The sequence below is a fragment of the Lathamus discolor genome, chromosome 2, assembly GCF_037157495.1.
Source record: "Lathamus discolor isolate bLatDis1 chromosome 2, bLatDis1.hap1, whole genome shotgun sequence".
Classification (NCBI taxonomy): domain Eukaryota; kingdom Metazoa; phylum Chordata; class Aves; order Psittaciformes; family Psittacidae; genus Lathamus; species Lathamus discolor.
This window is the reverse complement of record NC_088885.1, coordinates 37,988,191-38,013,577: the sequence shown is the minus strand read 5'-3', so window position 1 is coordinate 38,013,577 and position 25,387 is coordinate 37,988,191. Positions and strand designations below refer to the sequence as shown.

At 37.1% G+C, this 25,387-nt stretch overlaps 1 protein-coding gene across 11 annotated transcripts in view; it reads left to right on the top strand.

Annotated features, from left to right (window-relative positions):
• Positions 1–25,387, top strand: part of MINDY3 (MINDY lysine 48 deubiquitinase 3) — a 50,871-nt gene that overhangs the window by 23,415 nt on the left and 2,069 nt on the right. For 3 of the 11 annotated variants that reach the window (XM_065666476.1, XM_065666482.1, XM_065666481.1), the window contains 5 exons: positions 607–687; positions 17,514–17,586; positions 18,459–18,531; positions 22,922–23,009; positions 25,078–25,149. In XM_065666476.1, coding sequence (XP_065522548.1) covers positions 607–687; positions 17,514–17,586; positions 18,459–18,531; positions 22,922–23,009; positions 25,078–25,149 — 387 coding nt within the window. The other 8 variants (XR_010609915.1, XR_010609914.1, XR_010609916.1 and 5 more) reach the window with 8 other exon arrangements.

The window sequence follows — 25,387 nt, the reverse complement described above, 5'->3', positions numbered from 1 at the left end:
CCTGTTGTACATTTCTTGCTTTACAAATACAACTTTGAAACAATGTTACTACTCAATTTCAAAAGGCTTTTTGATTATTCTTGTCAATCTCTACTGAATACCTGTAGCTTATGTCAAGGTTAAAGAGGATTAAGTAGTTTGCACAGCACTGGTGTATTGACTGTAACTAACTGTCCGTTTATTAAGAAAATGTCAGTTCTGAGTTGATTCATCCAAAACCAGCTAATAAGTCATGTGGACTTCTGCCTCATTTAACATCCAGTTGTAGTATTGTTAAGCATAAGAGTATTTATGTACAGTTTGAAGCATGTCTCCAATGGTGAAATAAGGGATATTGTTGATACTACAATCTCACTGCTGTTTTATTTCAGTTAATTATCGTAAGCTATCTTGTCAAAAAAAAAAAAAAAAAAAACAAAAAAAAAAAAACCCAGTGATCGAAATTAAAATCTAAGTATTTTAGACTGTTTTGTCATCTCATTGATGTTTTATATTAGTTTTCAGAGCAGTTGGAACTCCACTAACTGAATTCTCATTAACTTGATCACTAACTAGATGAATCTTTTGGGTTTGCTTTGTGTTTCTGATTTTGTTGCACTTTTTTAGGTTGGTTCCTATTTGAAATCTCCAAAATTTCCCATTTGGATACTTGGCAGTGAAACGCACCTCACAGTCTTTTTTGCTAAGGTATTTTCGATATGATTTTTTGGTAACCTCGGGCAGATAAACACCGCATAAATTCAAAGTTCAGATCTTGCTACAGTGTGAGTTTCATGTGGCTTTAATGTAAAAATGTAGTCACCAAATGTTTTAATTAAGCCTTCCCTTTAAGGCAGAGTTGTTTATATGGTTTAATGATATCTCATAAATTTTAGTAAAGTCTTTCAGTTCTAGATTAATTTATTAGGTTGGGGGAAGGTTACGCTTTAGAATACCATAATTGGGGTAAGCACTGTGTTAAATTTCTATAGTGTGAGAGATATAAAAAGGAAATAGTTATGTGTAGGTGCCTCTTCGTAGTTTAATCTCCCGGACAGTACTTTCACAATTTTTAATCTATAACCATAGTTTATTGTTCTGGATTTAAATTCAGTATCAACACTCTAATAATAATTCCTTGTATTTATTCTAGATTTAAAATATGTATCAGGACTGTAATAATAAATTCCTTATATTTATTTTATCAAGTATGTACTGTAATCTGTAGAACATACAAAAAGCTTTTCAGATGAGTTCTCAAAATATGAGACCAAATTTTCTGAGAAGACAGTTTCTGTTTCTTTAGTTGAAGATTTAAGTTGCTTTACTTACATTTTTCTATTTCTATGCAACACTTCTTTCTGCTTAAAAATAGCTGTTGAAACTTTAAATGCTACTTACTAGTACATTTATTAGTACTTACTAGAAATGAGCTTTCCTATCCTTAGTATCTTACAAATGAATGACTATCGTAGGTTTAAATCTTGAAAGTAAGTACTAGAACATAAGACAAAGTTGAGCTATTTAGGCCAAAGTTTTCTTTAGGGAAATTAATCTTTAAAAAGGGAACACAAAACCTAAGATTTTTCTTAGAAAAACGAACAAACCTCCCAGTACAATGAGAATTTGCATGTGGCAGTGGTTCTTTACCTTTAAATTTAAAAATCCTTTAAATTAATTAGTCTGTGTTGCACACTGAGTATTTTTTTTTTTGCAGATTCTGCTGCAAATGCTGTGCTAGAGCTTCCCTGAATCCCTTGTGTCTGATAAATGCTTTTTCTTCCTTACTCCATGGTGACAGAAAAATCCTTATCCTCCTTTGAATGGTTTTTTTTTTCTGCCTCTCTTACCAGTAAAGCTTTTTTATTTCAATTTTGAAATCTAATCCACATTTTTTTCTGAATTATACCATTGAAGTCAGTACCTTGTCTTCTAGATAGCAGTCTGATGCAAATAGGCATAATCACTCTGTTATACCAGTCAAATATACCTTACCTGTCTAGAATGTTACTACACCTTCTTAATGTTTTGTTCCTACAGTGACCCTTTCCAGATAGAAATCTTTTTCTAATGCTCTTTCTCTTAGGATGCTGGGGCCTGTTTGCTGGGTTTAACATAATTGGCATCAATGTCTGGCGCCTCCAATACAGCTTGGTTCCTTTTTCTTCACTGAACTCCGCTTAGCCTGCAGAAAGCTGAAGGTTGTGATTATTATCTTAGGAAATAAAGCAGGGAAGGGAAGCAGCATAGGCTTGGCAAAGAATATCCTAGATTTTTTTTTTTTTTTTTTTATTTGATGTAAAGAAGCAGGAGCTGAAGGTGTGTCAAAGTTCTGAGTCCTGGAATTTGCATGTCTGATCTCACCATTTATAAATTTAAGCTTGCTGAACATTTCAGGTGGAGCAGAGATGTCAGCTACAGTGGAAATACAAATCATGTCAGCAGTCCATTTATTTTGTCAGTTGAAGCTACATGCCAAAAACTACAGGAAGAAACTTGGAATTAATTGCCAGTGGTTAGTCAGCAAGTTATTGAAGTAGTGTGTGTAATTGTCTGGCTGGTGCTTGATACTGAGGATGTAACTTCTGTCTTGATGGTGATTTTGATTACATGAGAGAGAAATCTTCAGAATGGAAAGAGAAAAATGAACTGTGGAGCCAAAAGTAGTGCAGATTAAGTTTGAAAAAAAGTAAATGCAGCTTTAATTCTTTCAAGCTGCTTATGATTTACAGGAGCCTAAACCCTTATGATTAAATAGATGAACATTAGGCAGTTACTAGGCAAAATAGTAGTCACCTTTGTCATTAGTTGATATAAAAATAATTTGGCCTAGAAACCTAGAATAAAGCAATCTTCCCAGGCTAGTGCTACTATGGACAAGTAGCAGGGTAAAATTGGGGAGCGGGACAATCTTCGTTGCTGTCGTGGAGACATTTCTCGAGCATGGGAGGTTCAACAAGCAAAAGGTTTTATTGATGAGAATATCAGTAATTTTTCTTCCTGGATCTTAGCTGATCTGTTGCCAGCCAAACAGTTACTTACAGTTATATATATTGGAGGCAACCATGCAGACACAACGAGTTGAAGTGCAGTGGATCATCTCCCTCTCTACTCAGCACTTGTGAGGCCACACCTGGAACACTGAATTTAATAAAAATATTACAGCTTGTTCTGCAGATGAGTGTGGTATGTAGTTGGAAAGGACATATGAGTATCTGTATCACCTGAACAGTTAGTTTTTCATAACTCTTATACTTATGTATATCGTAATAGAGCTGCAAAAGCTTGTGTCAATAGTTTGGAGAGGCGACAAACTTTAGCAGGGAGAACTGATTAATCCCAATGTGTTATCTTTCTTTCAGTTACAGCTGTGTGTGTATAAGTCCAGAAAGTTGCTTAATACTCAGCTATACAAATTTAACATTTGCTGAAGAAATAAGGGTGGCTATTGCTGCTAGTGGTAATGGACTGTGCATTTGCAACAAGGTAGATTTTCCCTGAAAATGAGTATGTAGGTTCTTCATAGGCAGCTAAATCCAAGCAGTCATCATTCCTGCCTCTCCCTGCCCTCCCTCCCTCCCTCTCAGTAAGAAAACTTTCAAATGGCCTCAGGCCAACAAAAACGATCAAGGAAGCTTTCTTCTGACACACTAAGTATTCCTGCATGCTCTGTCAGATGGTGGTAAGGCAAATAGACAGTATTGTAAATGTTGTCTAAAAATCAACTTTAAAGTTAAAGGACTTTTGGTTTTGTTTTTTGTTAGGGTTTGGGTTGGTTTTCTGGTTTTTTATTTTATTGTAGGAAAAAAAGTGAGAATTGGGGCAGCTTTAAATTACTTGATATAGGGATAAAGCTGTGATGCTCTGGATCAAGTGCTGTATGGTCTGTTCTTGGTTATTTTTATGATGCTTGTAACATAGGAAGTTGGAACAAGCTGAGACTCTTCAGAACTTTAGGAATGTCAAGAGTGTGGTCAGACGCTACAAAGAAGAATGCCAACAGGTTGAAAATGTTATATGAAATAGAACAAGAAAATATTTCAGTACAAACAATAGGAAGAATAACAGCAGGTTAATAGCTGCTTTCTAACTACTATCTGCTGATGTGCACATTCACATTGTCTGAAAGTTTGAATTCAGACTCTTTGGAAGTTAAAAGACAGGATGGAATGAGTGTCTGTCTGGTGACTTGAAACTGTCCATGGGGACACTTCAGAGCTGTGTAAGTTTTTTAAAAATTCCCTTAGTTTATTCACAGGTCTTGAAGCACAGAGGCCACAACAGCATCTGTCCATTTTCAGTTACAGCATTGTGGCACTTCTAGACTCGAAGAATCAGATAAGCAGACTAAACTCCTAGCTGAGACATCTGAACAAGTTACAAATTACTGCTTTTCAAGGAAAATGTGCCTGTTCTGCTGTGTTGGGACTGTACTTACAGGTTTGGATTACATTTATTTTTCTGACTTTGATCACTGTAACCTGTTCTGCATGTTCTCAGGGCTGTTCTTCAGCATCCTTGATAGTATTGTCTCTCAGAAGAAAGAACATTCACTTCTGTTCCTAAAGAATCCTTTTCACCAAAGTTCATCAGAGGGACACCTGAACAAACACTGACACTGCTATAGGAGATTCTGAATTTGGGTCAGTGGTATTTACCAGAACTGGGCTAAGGGCAGGTGTTATTTCGTACAGCATATAATCTCAGAACACCAACAGAAAATGTCAGTGACCATGAAAGAAAAGAAGATGCATATGTAAAAATTCAACCATTACTAGTGTGCGTTAGCAGCTCTTATCTCTGCAAAAGTAACCTGTATATATCCAAATAAATCGTATTTATCCTTTAACTTGGAACTCCTGTACTTTAAGAAGATAGTGAAAAATAGCTATGCCCTTCCTTTTGTTTTTTGCTCCCATGACCAGTGAGAGCAGGTAATCAAATTTTGAAAAAGTCTTTATCAGAGAAGAAATCAAAATCAGATTTTGAAGAATTCTACTTCAGGAAGTAGTTACAGAGCATGTGGCTTCAGAGTCTTTATTTTCCCTCAGTAAGTGGAATTTGTTCTGCTTGGGACAGTCTAGATATCTAATAGAAAGAATATAGATGTGCAGAAATAACTTCTGGGCTAAAGAAGGGTTTAACTGTGTGCTGATTAACAGCAGGGAGGCAAATGCTGCTCTGTTCCTGACAATAGCTCCGACCTGGCTAAATCAGCAGTGAATCTTCAAGTGTTTCTATTAGCTGTTAAATTAAGAGCTCCTTTCTGTAGGAAGAGACCCCTTTTTGAAAGGAATGGTAGAGCAGGTTGTTTCTTGTGGGATCTGTGGACCTCCAAAGAAAATTGAAGTTACTGGTTGGTTTAAGCTTCAGAGTATGAATGCTATTGCTAAGTGAATTAAAATTGTTTTGAATAACGCTGTAGTTCATAAGGGGTGCTTTGTCCAAATCAGTTTCCTAACAGAAAGGCCAACTTTGAGGCCTCATAGTTGGCAGGGGCACCTCAAAATAAAATGCTTCTGTAAGGTATCTACCCTATTCTAGCTTTGGAAGATCACAGACCATAATGCGAAACCTTATTCTGTTCTTCGTGAGTCTATTCAGTTTGTACTTGTGGATGATATTTTTTTCTAACATAGGTGTGAGTTTCTTTCTATGATCAGACATTTCTGGGCAGTTTATTTGTTTGTGAAGTTTTCCATGGGAAAACTTGTGCTTTGCTTCTTCTTATCAGTGATTTTCACAACAGTGTTTATCCATGCAACTTCTAGACTTTGTTGAAACTTTTCATTGTAGTAAAACAGACTTTGTGATGCAACGGTGTATGGTGGCGTATTTCTTTTTAATGAAACAAGTTCATTATATCAATTTACCCAAAGTCATAGTGGCTTTATTTTCTCTAAATACAACAAATCTGTAGCACTGTCATTTATGAGGTCTCTGGGTTTTGGGGAGTTTTTTTGTTATTAGAAATGTAATTTAGGCTTTAAGTGAAGGTAGCTTTCATGAGAAGCTCTGCTGTCATACAATTTTTTGGCTTTGGTCAGGAGAAACATTTCTGTCTCCTTTTATTTTCCCATTTTCCACTTTGTTGGAATGATCAGCCAACTGCGATAGCTGCAGGGGAAAAAAATCAGATATCTTGGGTTTAGTATAGCTGTACTTCAGCTATACTAAAAGAATTTTTAACTAGTGGGGAACCCAAAGCCAGTTGGAGTGACTATATGAACTTTCCACAGGACATGTTCTCTTCTATGTTTTGCACGAGGCTTGGAAAAGAAGGATTGTGAAGAAGCCAGGTATGCCCTCTCCAGTCCAAGAGATAAAGAACTAATTCTGGTTTTACAACCTACCTGACATCCTTTTGGGCCTCAGAGTTTCTTGGAGAGCTCTGGACTTCCAAGAGGAGCAGAGATATGTAGAGTATAGTAGAAAGGTTGAGTGGGAAGATGGAAGTGGTAGACAGCTGGGGCTGATCTGCAGAACTAGAAAGTTAGGATTTGTGGATCATTGTGCCATATGAAATCCAGTATAGACACTACTTGGACCAAATTATAGTCTGATGCAGTAGACTGGAAACACTGTGATTATGACATACATTCTCATATCCTAAATCAGAGTCAAGAGACTGTACTAAATTTTTCAGAATTTTAGTGGGCCTGACTTGGATTTCCTGGTTTTAGGACTGGTGATACAGGATCATCACTCCATCTTCCAGAGTCAGGTAGGACTCTAGTTACACAGGATTTGGGAGTCTTTGAGGTATTATTAGAAGAATGGAGTGTGATCTGCTGCACAGCTACAAAGAGGTGTTGAAGTGGAGATCCAGCTATATGGATTTTTTTGTTTTTATTAGCCTAGTACAGTAACTAAAAATGTTGAGCTAGGAATAGAAAGACATAGCTATGGAATCTAAGATCACATGACCTATTTTTATCAGGGCTGGAGTATAATAACATACCTATATATGTTGAGGAAATTGCATGTGAAAAGTATTAAAGAGCATTCTGGTGGTCTTCCAGTTCCTGAGGTTGGGTGGTAAAGAAGTGAATGTCTTTGAAGACTGGACAATGGATCTTTGGGCAGTAGAAGGCATTTTGATAATTTGTGGCAAAAGCTCTAAAGGGAGAACATCTAGGAATTAAGTCAGGGTCCTGTAATGCTTCAATTGCTCTTGTCGGAACTGCTGTTCATCCCATAATAATGAGTAGCAATTATGAGGATCTACTTCTCATAGTGTGGTCCTCACTAAGATCATAAGGAGGTAACTCAGTCATGTGGTTTTGCACCATTTGCCTTTGAGTTGAAACATAGAAACTGTAATGTAGAGGTCATTAAACTGAGATGTAAGACTCTGAATGTTAATCTAACCAGTTGTTTGGGATTTACCATTCTAAAAGAATTGTGCTCACTGTGTTTACCCTAATTCTCTGACTAATTTCAGCCATTTAGTCATATCTATATGTTCTTAAAGTTTTAGGAAATTTTTAACATTCCTCCCATTATCTGCAGCTTTCACAATGGTAATTTAAGGACAGTGTTTGTGGTTGGCTGGTACAGACCATGAAATGTCATTGTATATGCCCCTAAGCAAATCAGCAAATTACTTCCTTTTGGGAAAATACTTCTCATCCATCTGTTTTCTTTCAGAGGAAGAGATTCAGTTTTATATAGGAAGTAGTTGAGTGTAGAGCTGCTTAGATGATACCATTTTTCATATATTTTTGTTTTCATTGTTCCAAGTTTTGTGTCACTGAATTACTACTCCTGAAATGTTACACATTTTAATCCTGGTTTGTGCTGAGGTAGATGAGAGAATGTATTGATTCCTTGCATGCTATTTCCAAGGTTAGATGAAAACTTGTAAAATGGGGTGTGAGGAATAGTTCTGGCAGTTCTAATAGGAACTTTTGATCCAGGAAAATTCACATCTAAAAAAGCACAGCCACTTGTTCCATGAGATGCCCTTTAAAACAGAGGAAGGAAGGAAGGAAGAAAGGAGGAAAGAAGGAAAGAAAGCAAGAGTGGAATTAAGAGAACCTGTACTAAGTCCACAAATGAAAAATGAAGGAATTTCTTGTGAACTGCTAACCTCTCAATATGTCATAGGAGCACTCCTGACTTGGAAAACTCACAAAGAAAATATGCCTAAGTAATAACCATGTATACCACATTAACCATTTTTAGAAAAATTGTATTCCCTAATCACTTCAAGTCTATTTTAAATATAATTAGGAAAAAAGTGATTCTAGCAATCATCAATTTATTCAGTTTTCTAGTTTCCTGGCTCCCTTCAAAGCATATGATCTGTTTACTTTCCTTTGTCTGAGTTTGTGCTTCAGTTTGTTAAAAAATAAACTTTATCTGATTTTTAAAGATTAGCACTAGGCTGTGGGAATGTGTGAGACTAATGTGCAGTCATCTCCATGAAACAATATTTTGGCTATACCTTAAATGCCGCATTATTTCTGAAAGTTAGCTGGCTATATTTTAGTGGTATAGATTGTAGCAGCGAATGTGTAAAGCACCTGTTGTGAAAAATGCATGAAGTAGTATGGAAATGGTGGGTCCAGTTGTAGACAAAGCAGTCCTGAGGAGTACCTACCTTTTCCTCGTATTTGAATGAGTGACTTATTATATAAAGTGGAATTGGAGACTGGAATGGTAATGGAATGGGTCTACCACATAAGAGTATTTATTAACACCTAGAAGGAATTGTTTCAGGAAGGAAGGTTTCAGGAAGGAAGGTATGAGCAACTTCTAGTTTGTATGCATGTTGTCATATCAAATGAAAGGCTATTTTTTAAAGAAACGAATTTTAGTCTTGTCTTTTTGGTAGTATATGCAGTGCAGCTTGCAAATAGCAAATGCATCAACGACATTGCTAAATGCAGTTTTATAGTTTGTAAGTCACTGTATCAAGTGAATTCTAAAAGTCAACAAACAGCATAGGAAAAAAGGCTGAGAACCTCATTGTATTATTCTATATCCTTTTTAGGTGTGAAACCAATGTTGATTCCAGCTATATTTGATACAATAGTGAAGACATTGGGCCTGAGTCATCACATGACGGGTAGATACTCTGTTTTTCAAATTTGGAGGAAGAGGCATTCTGGCTCATTGTTTAAATATGATGAATACATTTACAGAGGTTTTAATAGTATTGCAGCTTTTAAATATCAACCAAATTTGTATTTACAGAGAAGTGTTGCGTAAAAAAGTACTATTCCTAATGCCAAATGAAGTAAAAACCAAAATACTTTTTCCTCCACCATTTGCTTATTCCACTAGTCAGGTGCCCCAGCCTTTCCAGGTTCATGCGCTACTCAGTTCTGCGATGATTATTCTGTTTACTGCTATACTAAATAGTGATGTATTGTTTATGCTATTGCTCAGGTAGCAGTGCAGTGGGATACAGCCTTTCACTGTGTGCTGACATCAAGTGTTTTTTAACACACCTTTTTTAATACAATGTTGTCGTGGTTTAGAGCCAGCCAGTAACTCAGCACCACACAGCTGTTCAGTCATCCCTCCCTTCCCCCCTGGGTGGGTTGGGGAGGAGAATCAAAGGAATGTAAACTAAAGTCCAATATGATACTAATACTAATAATAATAACAATAATAAAAAAATAAACAACCAGGGGAGAGAGCATAAAATTAAAAGGGGAAAGGGAAACAAAAATATAAACAGCAGTGATGCACAGTACAATTTTTCACCACCCAGTGACCAATACCCAGACCGACCTGAGCAGCAATCTGGGCCTTCTGGGTAACTCCCCCCAGTTTATATGCAGGGCATGATGTGCTGTGGTATGGAATGAACTAGCTTTGGCTAGTTTGGGTCAGGTGTCCTGTCTCTGTTCCCTCCCGGCTTTTGTGCCCCCCCCCCTCACTGGCGGAGCGTGAGAGATTTGGAGAAGGCCAAGGTTCTTAATGACCTCTTTGCGTTAGCCTTCACTGACAAGTGCGCTAGCCCTGCTGCTTAAGTTTTGGAAGGCAGACGCAGGGACTGTGAGAATGAAGACCCTAGGCCCACTGTAGGAGAGGATCAGGTTTGACATCATCTTGGGAACTTGACTGTGCACAAATCCATGGGACCTGATGAAATCCATCCGCGGGTCCTGAAGGAGCTGGCAAATGAAGCTGCTAAGCCACTGGCCATCGTATTTGAAAAATCATGGCAGTCAGGTGAAGTTCCCGATGACTGGAAAAAAGAAAACATAACCCCCATTTTCAAGAAGGCGAAAATGGATGACCCAAGTAATTACAGACCAGTCAGTCTCACTTCCGTGCCTGGCAAAATCTTGGAGCATATTCTCCTGGGAGGCATGCAAAGGCACATGAAAAACAGTGATGCCTGATGGTAGAGTTTGGTGGCCTTCAATGATGGGGCTGCAGAACTGATGGACAGGGAAAAGCAGTTGGTGTCATCTAGACTTGTGACTTGTGCAGAGTGTTTGACACTGTCCTGCATGACATCCTTCTTTCTAAATTGGAGAGACATCAGTTTGATGGATGAACCCATCTGTCATACTTGTTCATTTCCTACCTCCTTATTGTAATTGCCAAATAGTATGTTAACGCTCACCACGGGTTTTATAGCAAACACTTCACGTCTATGTATTAGATATATTAGATATAACAGTATTATGTATTAGATATATTAGATACAACAGTATTAGATACAGAAACTGTATTAGGTATAGGAATGTTATCTAATACAGATATTTTCCTGAAGTAGGAAAAAAGTTGCATGATAATAGAAGCTACTATTCCCCTTGAATAAATTATATTGTGAAGTTTTGGGGAGTCCTAAACCATGGGATTTGCCCATTTCCAGTTTGGTTCCTCTTTGGAATGAAGTTTGGCATTTGTATACTACTATATTCTGTCCTAAAGAAATAAATGTCTAAATATGGCAAACAACAGATAATTTGAAAAGCTCCCTTTTGGATTAAACTTGTAACTGAAGGGTAATATGTAATTTAGTAATTAGATGAGAATTCCAATAAACTCAAGTTTGCTAACTCCTGGTGTATAATTCCAGTAACATATTTTTGCTTTCAGAGCAGTCGTTGTTCTGTGATGATGAGCAAAACAAGTGAATAATAATTTAAAAAGAAAAAAACCCCAAAACAAACTATATACCAAATGTATATGACTCTACAGTAATCTTTTATAATCTGTCCTTCAAAGCAGGAAACATGCTGAAAAGCTCTTACTTTATGTGTCAACAAGTGAATTGTTGCCTTCTTGCAATGTTTTGAACTAAAAAAACCCATCATCTATGGCAATGTAACTGTTAAACATATATTTGCTGTAGTCTGAGTTTCTCTGGTTTTTGAAAGACCACAGTGCTGTGGCTTTTTTTGATGACTGTCTCATTAAACCATCCTCTCCCACAGGAATGAACCTTATATTAAGGTTTCCATAACTTAGCTGAGTGTATGTTAAGCCCTGCTTTCCAGATGGATAGGCTGAGAGCGTGCTCACTGTAGATCTCTCTATTACTAATTCTTGCTCCTTGGTTTGTGTTTACTTTTCCTCTACAGCCTCACCCCACCCTTGGATCAAGCAGGCTCCTTCTTCTGTCTGGGTAGTATGGGTGAAGGTGAAAAAGGATTTCAATAAGTAGTTGTCCTTATGTAGCTTTTCATTCTGCCATATTAAGATCTCTCTTCATTTGCAGTACCACCAAGGTGCTGGAGGTACTGCCAAGTAAATGCAGTCCTTTCAATCTTACTCACAAGGCAGAGTGCAACTAGAGCCAGTTCGCTCCCTTTCAACCACCTTGCTGAAACAAATTGCTTACCGTGAGTGTTTCTCCTCCACCACCACCTCTACAGTTTGAACACTATGTAATCTTCTGCTGGTCTGAATTACAAGGCCTGTGTTTTATTATCTAACCTATGACAAGAACTTTGCTACCATGGGGGTGGCATGCTTCCTTTTGTCTTTTTCCTCCCTTGTTCAAGGAAAGGATTTTCTTTCGGCTTTTTCTGAATCCCAGGTAGAGCGAAGTCCCTTTTCAGGGCTGAGCAGGATACAGTACATGATCTTAGACACCTGCCATTCTGAAGTGGGAACAGTTGTGGCTACAGAGCTCTTCTGTAGGGACAACTAAGTCAAGGACGTTTCTTTCAGTTCCTCTGCATACAGCTCTCAAGCAGGAAAATCTTTTATTCCTCCTAGTATTCTGTGGGTATTTTCCACTACTTTGACACTTTTAATATTTTCTATCACAGAAGATAACACGCTGCAGACCAATGTCATATTCCACCAGCCAGCACAAGAAAAGCACTATAAGCAGTTTTTAGAGGATACTACCACTGCAACAGCTATGGGCAGCAGCCCTTCCAAACTATTGGTGCAGATGATGTCCCTGAACAGCAGTGGGAGTCTTGAACTAGTCTTCATTGAACATCTTTCTGTTAAGAGCCCAACTGGCAGTCTTTCAACTGACATTTATGTCAAATAACATCAAATGCTTCAGTATGGAATTCACAGGTAAGGTCTCTAGGAGTTGCTTTGCTTTGTTGCTCTAGCATAGTTCTCCAATTCTGTCCCTTTTCAGGGCTCCTTCATGGAAGTGGCACGGATAATGGCATAACTGCCCATTATTCTCCTTTTTATTGGACCCATGCTTTTATCAAATGATTTTTGGATTTCTGATGTGGTCTTTTGCTGCCACCTTCCTCCCCAGCATCTGTCAGAACAGTCTGTATCTTCACCAAATGTTTTGCCATCTCTGAAGCCCTCAAGAGTGATGTGAACCTTAATAAAGCAGTGTTCTTCGAAGAAATCCAAGGTTGCTTCTGGGTAGTTAGTGAAACAGTGCAACTACTTTAAGCTAATTTAAAACTACACACGTAAGCGTTTCTATGTCAAAGCACATTAGGTAAGAATAAACCATCTGAAGCCTGTCTTCCAGCAGCTTGTCTCATAGACCCTTTCTGAAGCGATTTTTGATCTTTCCGTCTCTGTCTTGCACCTCTCTTTTTCCCATTCCCACACACTCGTACCTGCTATAATAACACACCGCTTGTCTCCTGTGGATTACCAGCATGCAGTCCAGGTCTGGGCTTGGGCTAGCAGTGTTTGAATGGCTGTACCTGTTGCCCAACATAGCAGTTCACAGCAGGATTCTGCGTTCCCTCTTCCACTCAGTGGGCACACAAACCAGTATGTTTCCTCCCTGCTTGGCTTCCAGTTTCAACAACCAGTCATGAGACCCCATTCTGTCTGTTAAATAATATGGAAATTGGGCAGTGGATTCAGAAGTCAGCTAGAGAGATGGGAATTGGTTTCAGAGATCTCATCAACCTTGTTTTCTTAGGAAACCATTTTGGAAAAGTTAATGGCTTGAAAGCCACTGATTATAGCATTGAAAAATACATGCTTTTCTCTGTAATACAAGACTAGATTAAATAATCTTCGTTCTTGCAGATCTGATTATAGCAAATTGATAATTTATCAGTGATTCTATATTGCCTTTAGGCAAATTTTTAAGAAGGAGATTAGTGCTACAATATGTAATTCTTCCACATATCACCCAGCAGTGCTGGTGTAGAACTGTAGAGCAGTCCATATGTAAACAGATTTCATTTTCAAGGGCAACAGGTCTTTCAGGGTGGGATCTTTGTAAAAATTCATAGTCAGGATTTCAGCGTGGCTTAGCCATTATGTTCTGCTTTTGATTTGGAGAATGAAAACTTCTGGAATGTTTTCATTAAAACTTACAAAGAGTATTTTTTGCCTCTGGGGGTAAACATGGGATCTTAAAATAACTGGTACTACTGATGAGAATAAATTTTCAAAGTAATATAAAATGACTTGTTTGTGTATCACAAGAGCCAACGAGTGAAACATGATTTTTGTGACATGTTGTATTTAGTATTGGAAATAATTATAATAATTAACTGTTGATGGGATTCCCTTATATGGAACTTTCGATGCATGGGATACATCAAAATAACAATTCATAAGGCTGGGGTGGGGGATATATTTTGGCACATATGATGAAATATCGGCTTGGGCAGCTGAAGTATGTTTTTGTTAGATATTTGTCACGTTTTCAGCCTTGCTGCCTGAAGGAGGTATGTTACTTTCTTTCTCCCTAGAAACAAATATATGGACTAGTTGAACTTTTAAAGTTTTCTGGATACTGGAAGTGAATGACATCTGAAGTTAGACAGTGCATGGGATTTGTATATACAGGATTAAAATCTTGCGGTTTTAACTATTTGTAGTACAACAGTCTCAATTGAAAACTAGAATTATTTTTAAGATAAGAGATGCAGGGTTTTGGTAATGTCTCCAAGGCAGGTAACTTTTTTAAGTTTCCCCCTGAAATGACTTGCTTAGAGTATCAATAAATCACATTCAATAAATAAAAAGCATTAACATGTAATAATTGGGAGGCTTTACCGTATTTGAAAGTTCAGTTGAAAGACATGGAGAATTTTCAGTACTAAGTAGTGCATTCAGTGACTAAAATAACTGAAGTAATCTGGAAAGCCAAAATGCCAACAGAAATGCACACTCTTTAATCGGTCTATCAAAAAAAAAATAAATATTGTTGGTAGTTGCAGGAGATTTATTTTAAAAAATCTGGTTTTAGTCACATGAAACTGTGGAAAGAACAGCGTTAACAAGATAATTTGGGGGGAGGGAGAACAGTGCTAATGATAGTCTTTATTCTTGGATTACACTAAGATTTTATGGAAAGAACTGCATGCTCATAAACCAAAGTAGAACTATGTAGTTTGCATTTTAAATAACGCCTGTGCAGTTGGAAGTTCCATTGGTTATATCCTTCCATATCATGGAAATTTTAAGAGTTCTCCCTTGTTACAGTGGCTCCATGAGCTGCTAATCATTAATAGGAGCCTACCATAAAAAGATCCCCTCTTTGTAGTGAAACCCTGAATATTAAAATCAATGACCATTTTGTTGTTAATAAGCTGCATATACTACGGCACCATCGATTTTAAACTGAGAATTATTTGCAGTAGTTTACTGTAATTTACTGATAATGAAATCTACTCCTACTTAGTATGTTCTGTAATACTGACCCCCAAAAATTAAACTTCCAGAGTATTCCAAATTATTTAAGAGTTGGTCACATATTATCAAATTTTACAGTGTATGTGTGTACCTTATATAATCACATTAACATTACCAGTTATAGAAGAGTTATTGTAGAGAATCGTAGAGAATCTATACTCAACAACTGCACAACTTTATACATAGTTCAGCATCATGAACCTATTATGTTGAGCTGTAGATGTTATTAAAACACTATGGTCTCTTTATCTACAACATAGTTTAAGGAAAATATTTGAATATACATAAACATGAAGATACACTGTTAAAGTACTGATTTTCTGTGGGTGTTCTAGGTACAGAATCACAGAATGGATTGGGCTGGAAAGCACTTTAAAGGTCATCTAGTTCCAACCCCCCAGCCACATGTTCCAGTAGACCAGGCTGCTCCAAGCCCCGTCCAGCCTGACTTTGAACACTGCTAGGGATGGGGCAGCCACAGCTCCTCAGGAAAACCTGTTCCATCACCCTCACACTGGAGGATTCTTTCTAATCTGACATTTGGCACAAACTTCATTGCCCGTAAAGTTGCAGTGTGGATACTCCCTTCAGTACATCACAGCAAATTGAACTGCAGTCCTTCCCTCTATGCACTGCTTCACTTTGTAATGTAGATGTTTGCATTGTGCTGAAGTGGCAATGGAGTAGCCCTTAGGAGTGAAAGTATATAATGGGCTACTGATGTAGACCCTTGGAAGGCAGCACAGATGTCTCTTTTTTGTCTAATATAATCCCGTATAATACCAAATTCTTGTCTCTCCTCTACATGGAAATGAGAGGAGCTCTGTAACCCCCCGTTGTTTGCACCGTATGTCAGAAATAGCTGTATCATTTATCTGTTAAAAGTAAAACTGTTGCCTATTATTTTTAAGCATATGTTGTGTTTCTCGTTACTCTTATTGGTGTGTCCTAGGCAGTTGGCTTTCATTCAGGAAAGTTTTTAAGTATATGCTGGATGCCACTAGGTATATACTTAAATTCTTGACTGATTTGGAGTCAGCTATTAAGAGAAACTGGGTAAGAATTGAATTCTGGTCAAATGTATGATTGGCTTCTGTTCCTTCCCCAAAGCAGGTCTCTTAATCTGTTAAAAGAACAGTAGGTCATTATGCATCTTTTAGTTCTGCATTTTCTGATTTCTTTTCTGGGCTTTCCTTCACACTTACAGATTTGTATGGTTTGAACCAAAGTTCACTGTTAGGACATACAGGTACAATGAGAGGATGGTGTTGTGATTTTCTGTTTCAGGAGAATCTAAGTCATCTTCAGAAAGCAAAGTTGAGCTGAACAGGAAGTGAACAGGAAAAAAACAAAAACATATACTTTATAAAAGACTTTAATGTAACTCGAGGACACTTTGTTTTGTAACAAATTAGTTCGCTTAATACAAACAAAAGCACGTTTCTCAGAGTTTAATATTACTCGGAGTAGTGTCAGTGCTGCTGTTTCTGGGGTTTTTACTGTTCGTAGCATAGCAGGTAACATCACGTTTTCACTTCAACAGGAAGAAAAACTATGCACTGGTATTGCCAAATGCAGTGTTGCCCTCTGAGCAAGTTTTTCATTTTCCTTTCTTTGTGGAAAAACAACATGGGCGATTGTAAATTTGCAAGAGGAGATGCAGGAATTTAAGTACTCCTAGCAAGCAGGTTTTGGAGCTCTATTTTGGAGTTTTATCTTCAATTTGAATATCAGATCTTTATATCTTTTTAGACTAAAGGGTGTCTTGAATAGGTGCATTTCTTACTATTTATGCCACCTTTAATTTCTTATGAGTAACTTACCAATTTCACTTTTTTTCCTAGTAATTTTGGGGGCATAAAACCAGAGGGCTGTGCTTATTGCTGGTTTTCAATAGTGTGCCTCCGCATATGTTTTGGAAAGCATGATTGTATTTGAAATGAAAAAAGTCACAGATAAATAGAAGCATTACAATAGCTGCTGTTGAAATCATACTTTTTCATGCAGCTAATGAATTGATGTTCTGCCAGTCTATGAGATGGGCTTTAAAACATTCTCTAACAGTTTTCTATCTAAATAATGTTTATATATTTCATTGTATTCATAGTACACTGAATAAATTTCACTGGGTACGTGTATGTGTGTTTTCTGACATGAGGAACAATACTATAAATCTAAAACTCCACATAATATATATATTCTCCAATTAGCTTTTGTGCCATAACATCTGCACAAAGAGAGTTACGTAAAGTTTGTATAGAAGTCTGCGGAATAATCGTTAACATACCAGCAATATTGCCAAATTACCTAAATTTTTCTTCTGTTATATTTACATTTTCATTAATTTAAGGTCCAACGCTGTGTAGCATGGCTAAGCATTGCCTTAGTAATCTGGATCTGAATTAAGAATATTCTGACAGCTTTCTTCTTCGTTTTTTTTTTTTTCCTTTTTTTTTTTCTTCCCTAAGGATATGGCTCTTGTTGCTCCTGAAGCGCCTTCAGAACAAGCTAGAAGGGTTTTCCAGACATACGACCCTGAGGGTAAGGGCTGTACTTCATGTTGAAATAAGATTTTTTTAGTTGAAATGTACTCACTAGCAGAGACAAATTCCAGGTAGTGATGAGTTCTGCATCGTGTAGGGGTGTCTCTTCAAAAAAGAGGACCATCATTTTCTGAAATTTGTTTCAAATACTGCACTTTAAAATCCATTTCAAATTCCATGCCAGGGTAATACCCTGTTTATACTTGAGCTGATTAAGAGAAGAATTAAATACTTAGTATGTAAGAGTAGGTATTTTCTATGCAGAAGTCAATCTACAAGTGATGTGAAGAAATTTTCTGAGAATTCTATAGTAAGGGAGGTTGCGTATAATGCTGTGGAGCTGAGTTCTTGTAGCATAAGATTTTTAACCTTGTAATGTTCTTTCTAATTAACATAAAGCTTAAATATAATTTGATTTCCCTTACATTTTCCTAAAATAACTGATCCACTGTGATCGCATTCTTCATTAAATTTTGTTCTTGAATGCATGTGGCATACACAGAAAATTTTCTTATGTTTTGGAAAGCAGAGGATGTCCACCATTCAGGTGCTGGTTTAATTAATCAAAAGGGAAAAAAAGTACAGTTGTCATCCCCAGGTATCTAGCGGAGATGGAGATTGCTATAAAAAGATTGAATTCTTAGTGAGTATTAAGCTACTGAGTGTATGAACAGTAAACAGAGTTTCTGTGTTATAGTTCTCTTTCTTTTTTGAAGAGGGAGAGAAGTGTTTGAAAACTATGTTCCTTCTAGAACCTCACACTTGCAAATTTTAAAGATAAAGATATGTAATGTTTGTATTTTTGAGTAAAATGTGTACTTATGGAAAGCTTGTTTCTTTTCCTAATGAGGAGCTTTGCTACTTCTTCAGATAATGGTTTTATATCTGACTCTCTACTAGAAGACGTAATGAAGGCTCTGGATCTTGTTTCAGATCCTGAATAGTAAGTACGATAAAATTTAAATACTACAGAGGTTTAACCACACATTAATTATAATTTAGGTTTCTTTTTTCTGGTTTCAATTAACCATGTGTCAGTTATATTTTGGGGGCGGGGGGTGTTTTGGATTTTTCTAGCTTGCGTTCTGGGGACAATGTTATTTTAGAGTATTTAAGTCAGCTTTAAATTAAACATGAGGAACTCAAATTAAAATGCCTAACTTTTGTAGTGATAATTAGAAACAAAAAAAAAAACCCTCAGATCTACTGTATTACTATATATTGAGGAGGTAGTTGTGACTATATTTCCATATGTTGGGTGACAGTGAAACTGTGATAAAAGAGGCAAACATTCTACGTATTCAAAGTCAGAATAGCAATTGGATTAGCACTGGATCTGTCTACACAGTTTGGAGCTGAAACTGTTCCAGTTGCACTTCTGTTTTCACCAGCACTCAGTACCCTGTAGTGCTTATAACTGTCATTTGTTTCCAGAGATGACATCTTGATTTCTAGGATTAGAGTTAAAACTATCAAATGAAAAAGTAATTTATTTTAGATTTTATGTGGGCAGACAGGACTAATACTCAGTGGCAGCAGTTAACAACCTTCAATGTCAAAGCTTACCATGTTTTGCCATTAAATGTTTAGGAGGACTATGTGCTTGAACTTTTTTACCTCTCCAAAAGATGGTTCTGCTCTTTTGAAGATGTACAGTCTAGTTTATTGGGGTCTAAACCCATTCTTCCTGTAGAAGGGCTCTGGAAACTGCAAGTTTGCTTACCACAGCTGTCTTGAGATTTGATGCCATTTTTTGTCCTTTCAAATGTTACTAAGTACAACAAAGTTCACTGAGCTGTTCTGTATGAAGAGTAGGAGTGAAAATTGAAATCAAAAGACACCCAGGAAACTAAACCAGGAAAAAATCCAAGATCAAAAGGCTGGCATTCGTAATATGTCAGTACACTGTGAAATCTGCAAAAGATATGTTGTTGGTTTTTTTTAAAGTGAGGGAAAGAAAAAAGCCTTAGTTTAATAGGTCTCAGAAGCTTTCTTTTGGCCATTTTGTTCTGCTGCCTCAGTAAATCCACAGAAATCCTCCTTTTGCATTCAGCATTTTTTCTGTTGGGATGTTCGGCCTTCAGGGTATTTGTGGCATAGCCCTGGCCTATTTTGTTGCCCATAGCAAATCAACTACAAAATAATGTCAGAGGAGCCAGTCAGACGGTCTGCTATATTGAAAAAGCTCGATCAGATCATGGAATATTCAGTCTTGAATCAACTCCTCTTAAAGGTTTTTGCCGGATTTGTTCATTGTCTAATATTACTGTCTTAAGGACCTACTCAAGATGTCCTATCTATTCCACACAGGCTTTTCTGGTTGTTTTTTGTTCATTTGCTTGGTTTTAAGTAAAGTCATTGCTTCCAAGTGTACTACTTGCGTTTTTAGTTCAAGAACTAAATGGAAATGCTTTGTGATCATCTAACTCAAGTCTTCAAGCTTCTCAGAATCTCAAGATGAGTAATGGTCAGACCTGCTTAGAGGTTAAGAAGTATAGAAGGAAAAACTTTGTAGGGCAGATGTGAATTACCAAAGTGGATTAGCCATTCCAGTACTGAATACCACTGCATGTGATTTTAGTAAAATTTTCTAGTCTTTTAGTAAATACATCTAAGAACCCAGGTCTCTTCTTTGGTTTTGTCTGTTTCTAAAAAAACATCTGATACTCTTTGGGGCACTGAGTTGAGTACATCTGTCAGTCTAGGTTTAGCTTGTTTAAAACATTTTATCCTATCTGTTTGACTAGTGCTGGAGGCTTTTGTCCCCAGACACTTCTCATCCGCTACCGTGCAACTGCCATCAGTATCATCACCCCAGTGTTCATAACCTCTTCAGTTAAGATGCTAGGACTCTTACAAAAGTGACTGGAGCATGCACACACACTTGTTTTGGTAGCTCTGCTGCAATATCAGTAACGCCAAACAGTGCTAACTGTTTGCTGAATGAAAAAGCATCAAACAGCAGTCAAATTTTATTAAATCTCCCTTCCTGCTTAACTGATTCAGCTTTGTGCACTGTCCATACTTAAGAACAGTATGGCTCTGCATTTTTAAACAGTTCTTATATTTCATTAGTGAGTATATTGCTTGTTTTGATTTCATTGCGTATTTTTAAATGCATTTTCAAAATTACCTTTACTGACTTGGTTCTGTGTACAAACACAATGTTTTTACAGCTCTGTTAGGGATTTCAAGAATTTCAGCAGGTTTCAGACAGCTACTGAAATATCTTAAATTGAGAGTAAGAATGAGGAATAGAAGGTTGAAAGTCCAGTGTCTTGTGAATCCTCAGTTGTAGTTTCTCTTGAATAGTGAAATGTCTTTTTTTTTTTCCTAGCTATTAAATTAACAGTTTATAGGATCATCGCAATACCACATTCTGTCTTACGAACCTTAAATTCCTCTTCCAAGCTCCTTAACCGAGCCACTCTTAAGAATTACATGATGTATTGTGTGTGAATTGGTGCAGAAAAAAAAAAAAAGCCAAATAATTTACTACTAGTACTATGTTAGGACCAAGAAAGGAAACTACTAAAAATTTAAAAATGAAGACACATAACTGGTAGCCAAAAGGATAGAATGCTTACCTGCTGCAGTAACTGAAAAGGTCTTAGAAAGACACTTTCTGCCCACATACCCTGGCAAAAGAGACCTAAGTGGTTAAAGGCCTACGTGGTAAAAGAGGTAGCTATGAGAAGCTAAGACACTGTCTCCTGAAAGGAAAATGTAGTGCCTGCATGGAAAACAAATAGGGAAGAATCTACATTTATGGAACATTAAATACAAAATAAAGCAGAGTTAAAATCTTCTGAAGACTAAACCGCAGAGTTATAAAGTAAAAGCCAGTAGTACTTTTTTTAAGCAAATCAGAAGTCTCAGTACAACAAAAATGAATGATTGCACAGGGGATAAAACAATCCTGATTTTACATAAATATTGTTGGCTTGTGAGCTAGATATTATAATTCAGGAAACAGATCTTGGATTTAAACTGATACTCAGTAGTAGACAGACATACAGAGTGGGATTTCTAGAAATTATGCCATCTTATAAATGTATGATGTTTCACTCCATTTTAAAAAGAACATTGTAGGAAGTCAACAGGAAGGCAACAAGGCTAATTGAAGGTTATTAACATTAAGGACGGCATCAGTACAAGGAAGAACTAGGTTAGGACTGTTTGACCTGGAAGAGAGAGATAGCCACTGGCATGTAAGAGAGGTTTCTAAAATCAGGAGTTTCTGAATAAATACAGACTGATTGTTAATTGCTTCTCACAATGCAAAAACGAGGTGTCACTAAACTGAATGGTCGGGTGACAGGTTCAAAACAGGAGGAGATACTTATTCCCAGAATCCATAGTTTAATTTTGTGAGCAGAGCTTATGAAGTGCCACAAGTGTATGTGGGTTCTAAGCCAATTAGTCATATTCATGGAAAGAAGAAATACATATCTTTGCATTTTATATACTGCCTCTCACTGAAGATGTCTTTGAGCAGCAGACTGCTGGAAATGGGGAGGGAAAACTAAGGATATCACTGTCTGTCCTGTTGTACTCTATCATAAGCATCCACTACTGAACAGTGTCAGAAGGAGGATACTGGCAAGACACTCAGTTGGTCTGACCCACTGAGGACATTCTTGTGTATGGTACAACTTGTAACTTAGCCAAAAGGATAGGCAGATGCAAATAAATGTTTAAGTGATCTGATGTCTGTAGAAATATATTGCTTAAATAGAAATAAAAAATAAGAATTGGCATTCATCTGTAGTGACCTGAAATGGTACTGTATTCGTGCAGTAAGGCTGTCAGATTAGAACTGTAAATATTTTCATTATTTATTGGGTTTGGCTTCTTCAATATCAAGGATGTGATGTAAATAAGAAACGTATCTGTTAAACTCTAATTTTATTTCAGTGTACTTAGAGAAAATCTTGGAGGTTTTTCAAGCCTCCATTTAAAAACAGGTTATTTGGCAGTTACAGAGCTGTATTTGAAAGCTGACTGGTTTATGTCTCTTAAGTTCAAGAATGCTTCCAAGATAGCAAAACACCTTTTGGGTTGTAAACCTGGTTTTAGATTATATGGGTTTCAAATTATTTTACCAAATATGGTGGTCCTTCAGAATTAGCACTTAATTTAAAATAACAAATTACTTTTATTTAAAAATAACTATGTTTTGGCAACTTGCATGCCATTCTGGTGCAGTTGTCACGATTAAAAATAGGATGGTATTGCTATATTTGGCAGCCAGTACTGTGGTAGCGCAGCGTAACTTAGGCAAGAGTAAAAATGTCTTACTCATACTTTTATATTCAATGTTTTTGTCACAGTGTAAACCTCATGAAGACCAAATTAGACCCAGAAGGACTGGGCATCATATTACTGGGTCCCTTTCTGCAAGAATTCTTCCCTGAGCAGGTAATCAGTAGCGCTTTATTGCTCCAGAGCATTGTCTGTTCTTGTCTTTTTGATTCATTAAACACTTCCATCAATATCACAGAGCTATTTCTAATAACAAGTATTGCATTCAGAACAGGTGACCAGCAAATGATTTCTTTTCTTGTATTGCACAACAAACTGGAGGCTTCCATTTTGCATAAGCTGTCCATGAATTTGTCAGCTTTATACTGGAAGGAAACTCCATTGTAGCAACAAGTTCTAAAATCGACTTCAGGAAATACATAATCACTTTGCATTTGAAACTGAACTGGTTCCTTACTCAGAAAGTTCACATAAGTTTGTTTTTTCTGAGAATAAACGACCATACTGGTTTTATCATTCTTGTCTGCTGTAATTGCTAGCAAATGGGAAAAGATTACAAGCATCTTTAAACTATTTTTATTGTATCTCCAATAATGTAAAATTTTTGACAGTTTAACAAAAAGTCATGATAGAGTTATGCTTAGCATATGTGGAAGTCAGTGTCTGCCAGGGTAATGGAAAATTCCAGAACAGGGAGCTGGTCCAGATGAGAGCTCTCCTTGGAGGTTTATGGAGGTTTGTGCCATGGCCATGCCGGTGCTTGTATCAGCAGAAGGGGGAGGGTTTCTCCAGGGACAGAAAGATAGGCTGGTGGAGGCAAGAGAAGGGCTGAGAGGAGTACTTCTTCAGAGGCTTTTGTAGAAATGAAGATGAGTGTCTTTCTCTAAAACACTGTGAGGAAACGGCAGATGCTAGTGATAGTTGGAATTGTTGATGTTTCTCTTTATACAATAGCACATAGCTAGTGCTGAGATCTAGATTTGGTTCCTTCTTTGATGCGAATATTCAAACCCCATTCTTACTGTCTTAGTGTTAAATGCCACCTCAAAAGCACGAAGATTCCTCAGCTTTCCTGTTTAAAGCTGTTGGCTTAAACAAAGATCATTCAGCCTGAGAGAGCAAGCCTGACTTGTTAGTGCTGACTGTTTTGGGCAGTCACTTGGAGAGAGGGATTCCTCAGTTCCCCGATAGCCCACTATTTGGGAAACAATTGCTGCACAAAATTCTTGACATCCATGGGGCAGGAACTGGAAAGCAGCACTTCTTTTCCTTCAGGGTAAGCGTACCTTCCTTGGTGAACAGAATAAGTGTCCTCATTTCTTCCAGCAAAGCTCACTTTTATTTATCTCTGTGAAGCAATTCCTGTAAGTAGAGTTACCACTTATTCCTTTTCACCAACACCCCTCCACTGAACAGCTTGGGTTGCTGTGAGAGACGCATACAGAGATAAGGATTTTGAATCATGTAAGAGGAAAAAAATGAATGAGGGCTTTTTGTAATCTGATGGAAGTACTGTAACCCAAGCAGATTTATTCTCATTCCAGCCTTTACCTCAGTCTGCTTAAAAAAGGGATAAGCTTTTGTTTCGAGCCTGGTCCAATAGGCATAAAAGAGATAATATTACACCTGATTTTTTTCCTGATTCGGTGAAATGCAAAGCTTTTCAGTCCTTTTAGGACTAAAGCATTTAAACACCTGGAATGGTAAAGGTGACAACTGCAGCACATCTGCTGTTAGGCCTCAGCTGAACAGGTGTTTTCACAATGAATTTACAGTTAAAGTAGTTTACAGTTAGGCAGGCACAGGTGTAAATTACTTCTTAGCTCTCAAATGAAGGGTTGGAGATTGGATCTGCTCCTTAGTAAATATTTAGCTTTGTAGCATCCAGACAGTCATAAATACACACAAATGTGGCTAGTACATAAGGTATCTGACTTTAAAGATTAGGATGGTTTCTACATGGTCAGTGCTGAAGTTGTAGTTTAGAGTGTCCAGATGTACAGAGAAAATCGTTAATTGCTTTTGGGGTATTAACTTATTAATTTACTGACATCTTTTTTTTATTTCTAATAAGAAAGGTAAAATGAACAAAATTTTCATGTCACCTTAAAGAAATTGTACTTTTTTTACAATGGCCTTGAGTCTTCCTGTTTAAATGCATCTGTCTCGTCATAAAGAGAAGCAATGATATATGTGTCATATGAAACTGTCTTCTTTCTACTAGGACTCCAGGGTTTCAGAGTCATTCACTGTTTACCATTACAATGGACTGAAGCAGTCAAACTATAATGAAAAGGTAAGATATAAGAGACTCAAACCTAACCCTAATAACAACTAGTATGCAAAACTGACTGTAGTTACAGGCAAAATACTCAACTGTTTTTACAAAACTACTACTTCAGGAATTTTATTCCAAAAGGATATTTTTGGAATTGGAAACTGTTGTGCTCCTGAATATCTCCTAGGTAGTGTACTGGATCAATTGGCTAATCTACATCTCTTTAAGCTGCATGTTTTGAATAGCGCATTTTCCA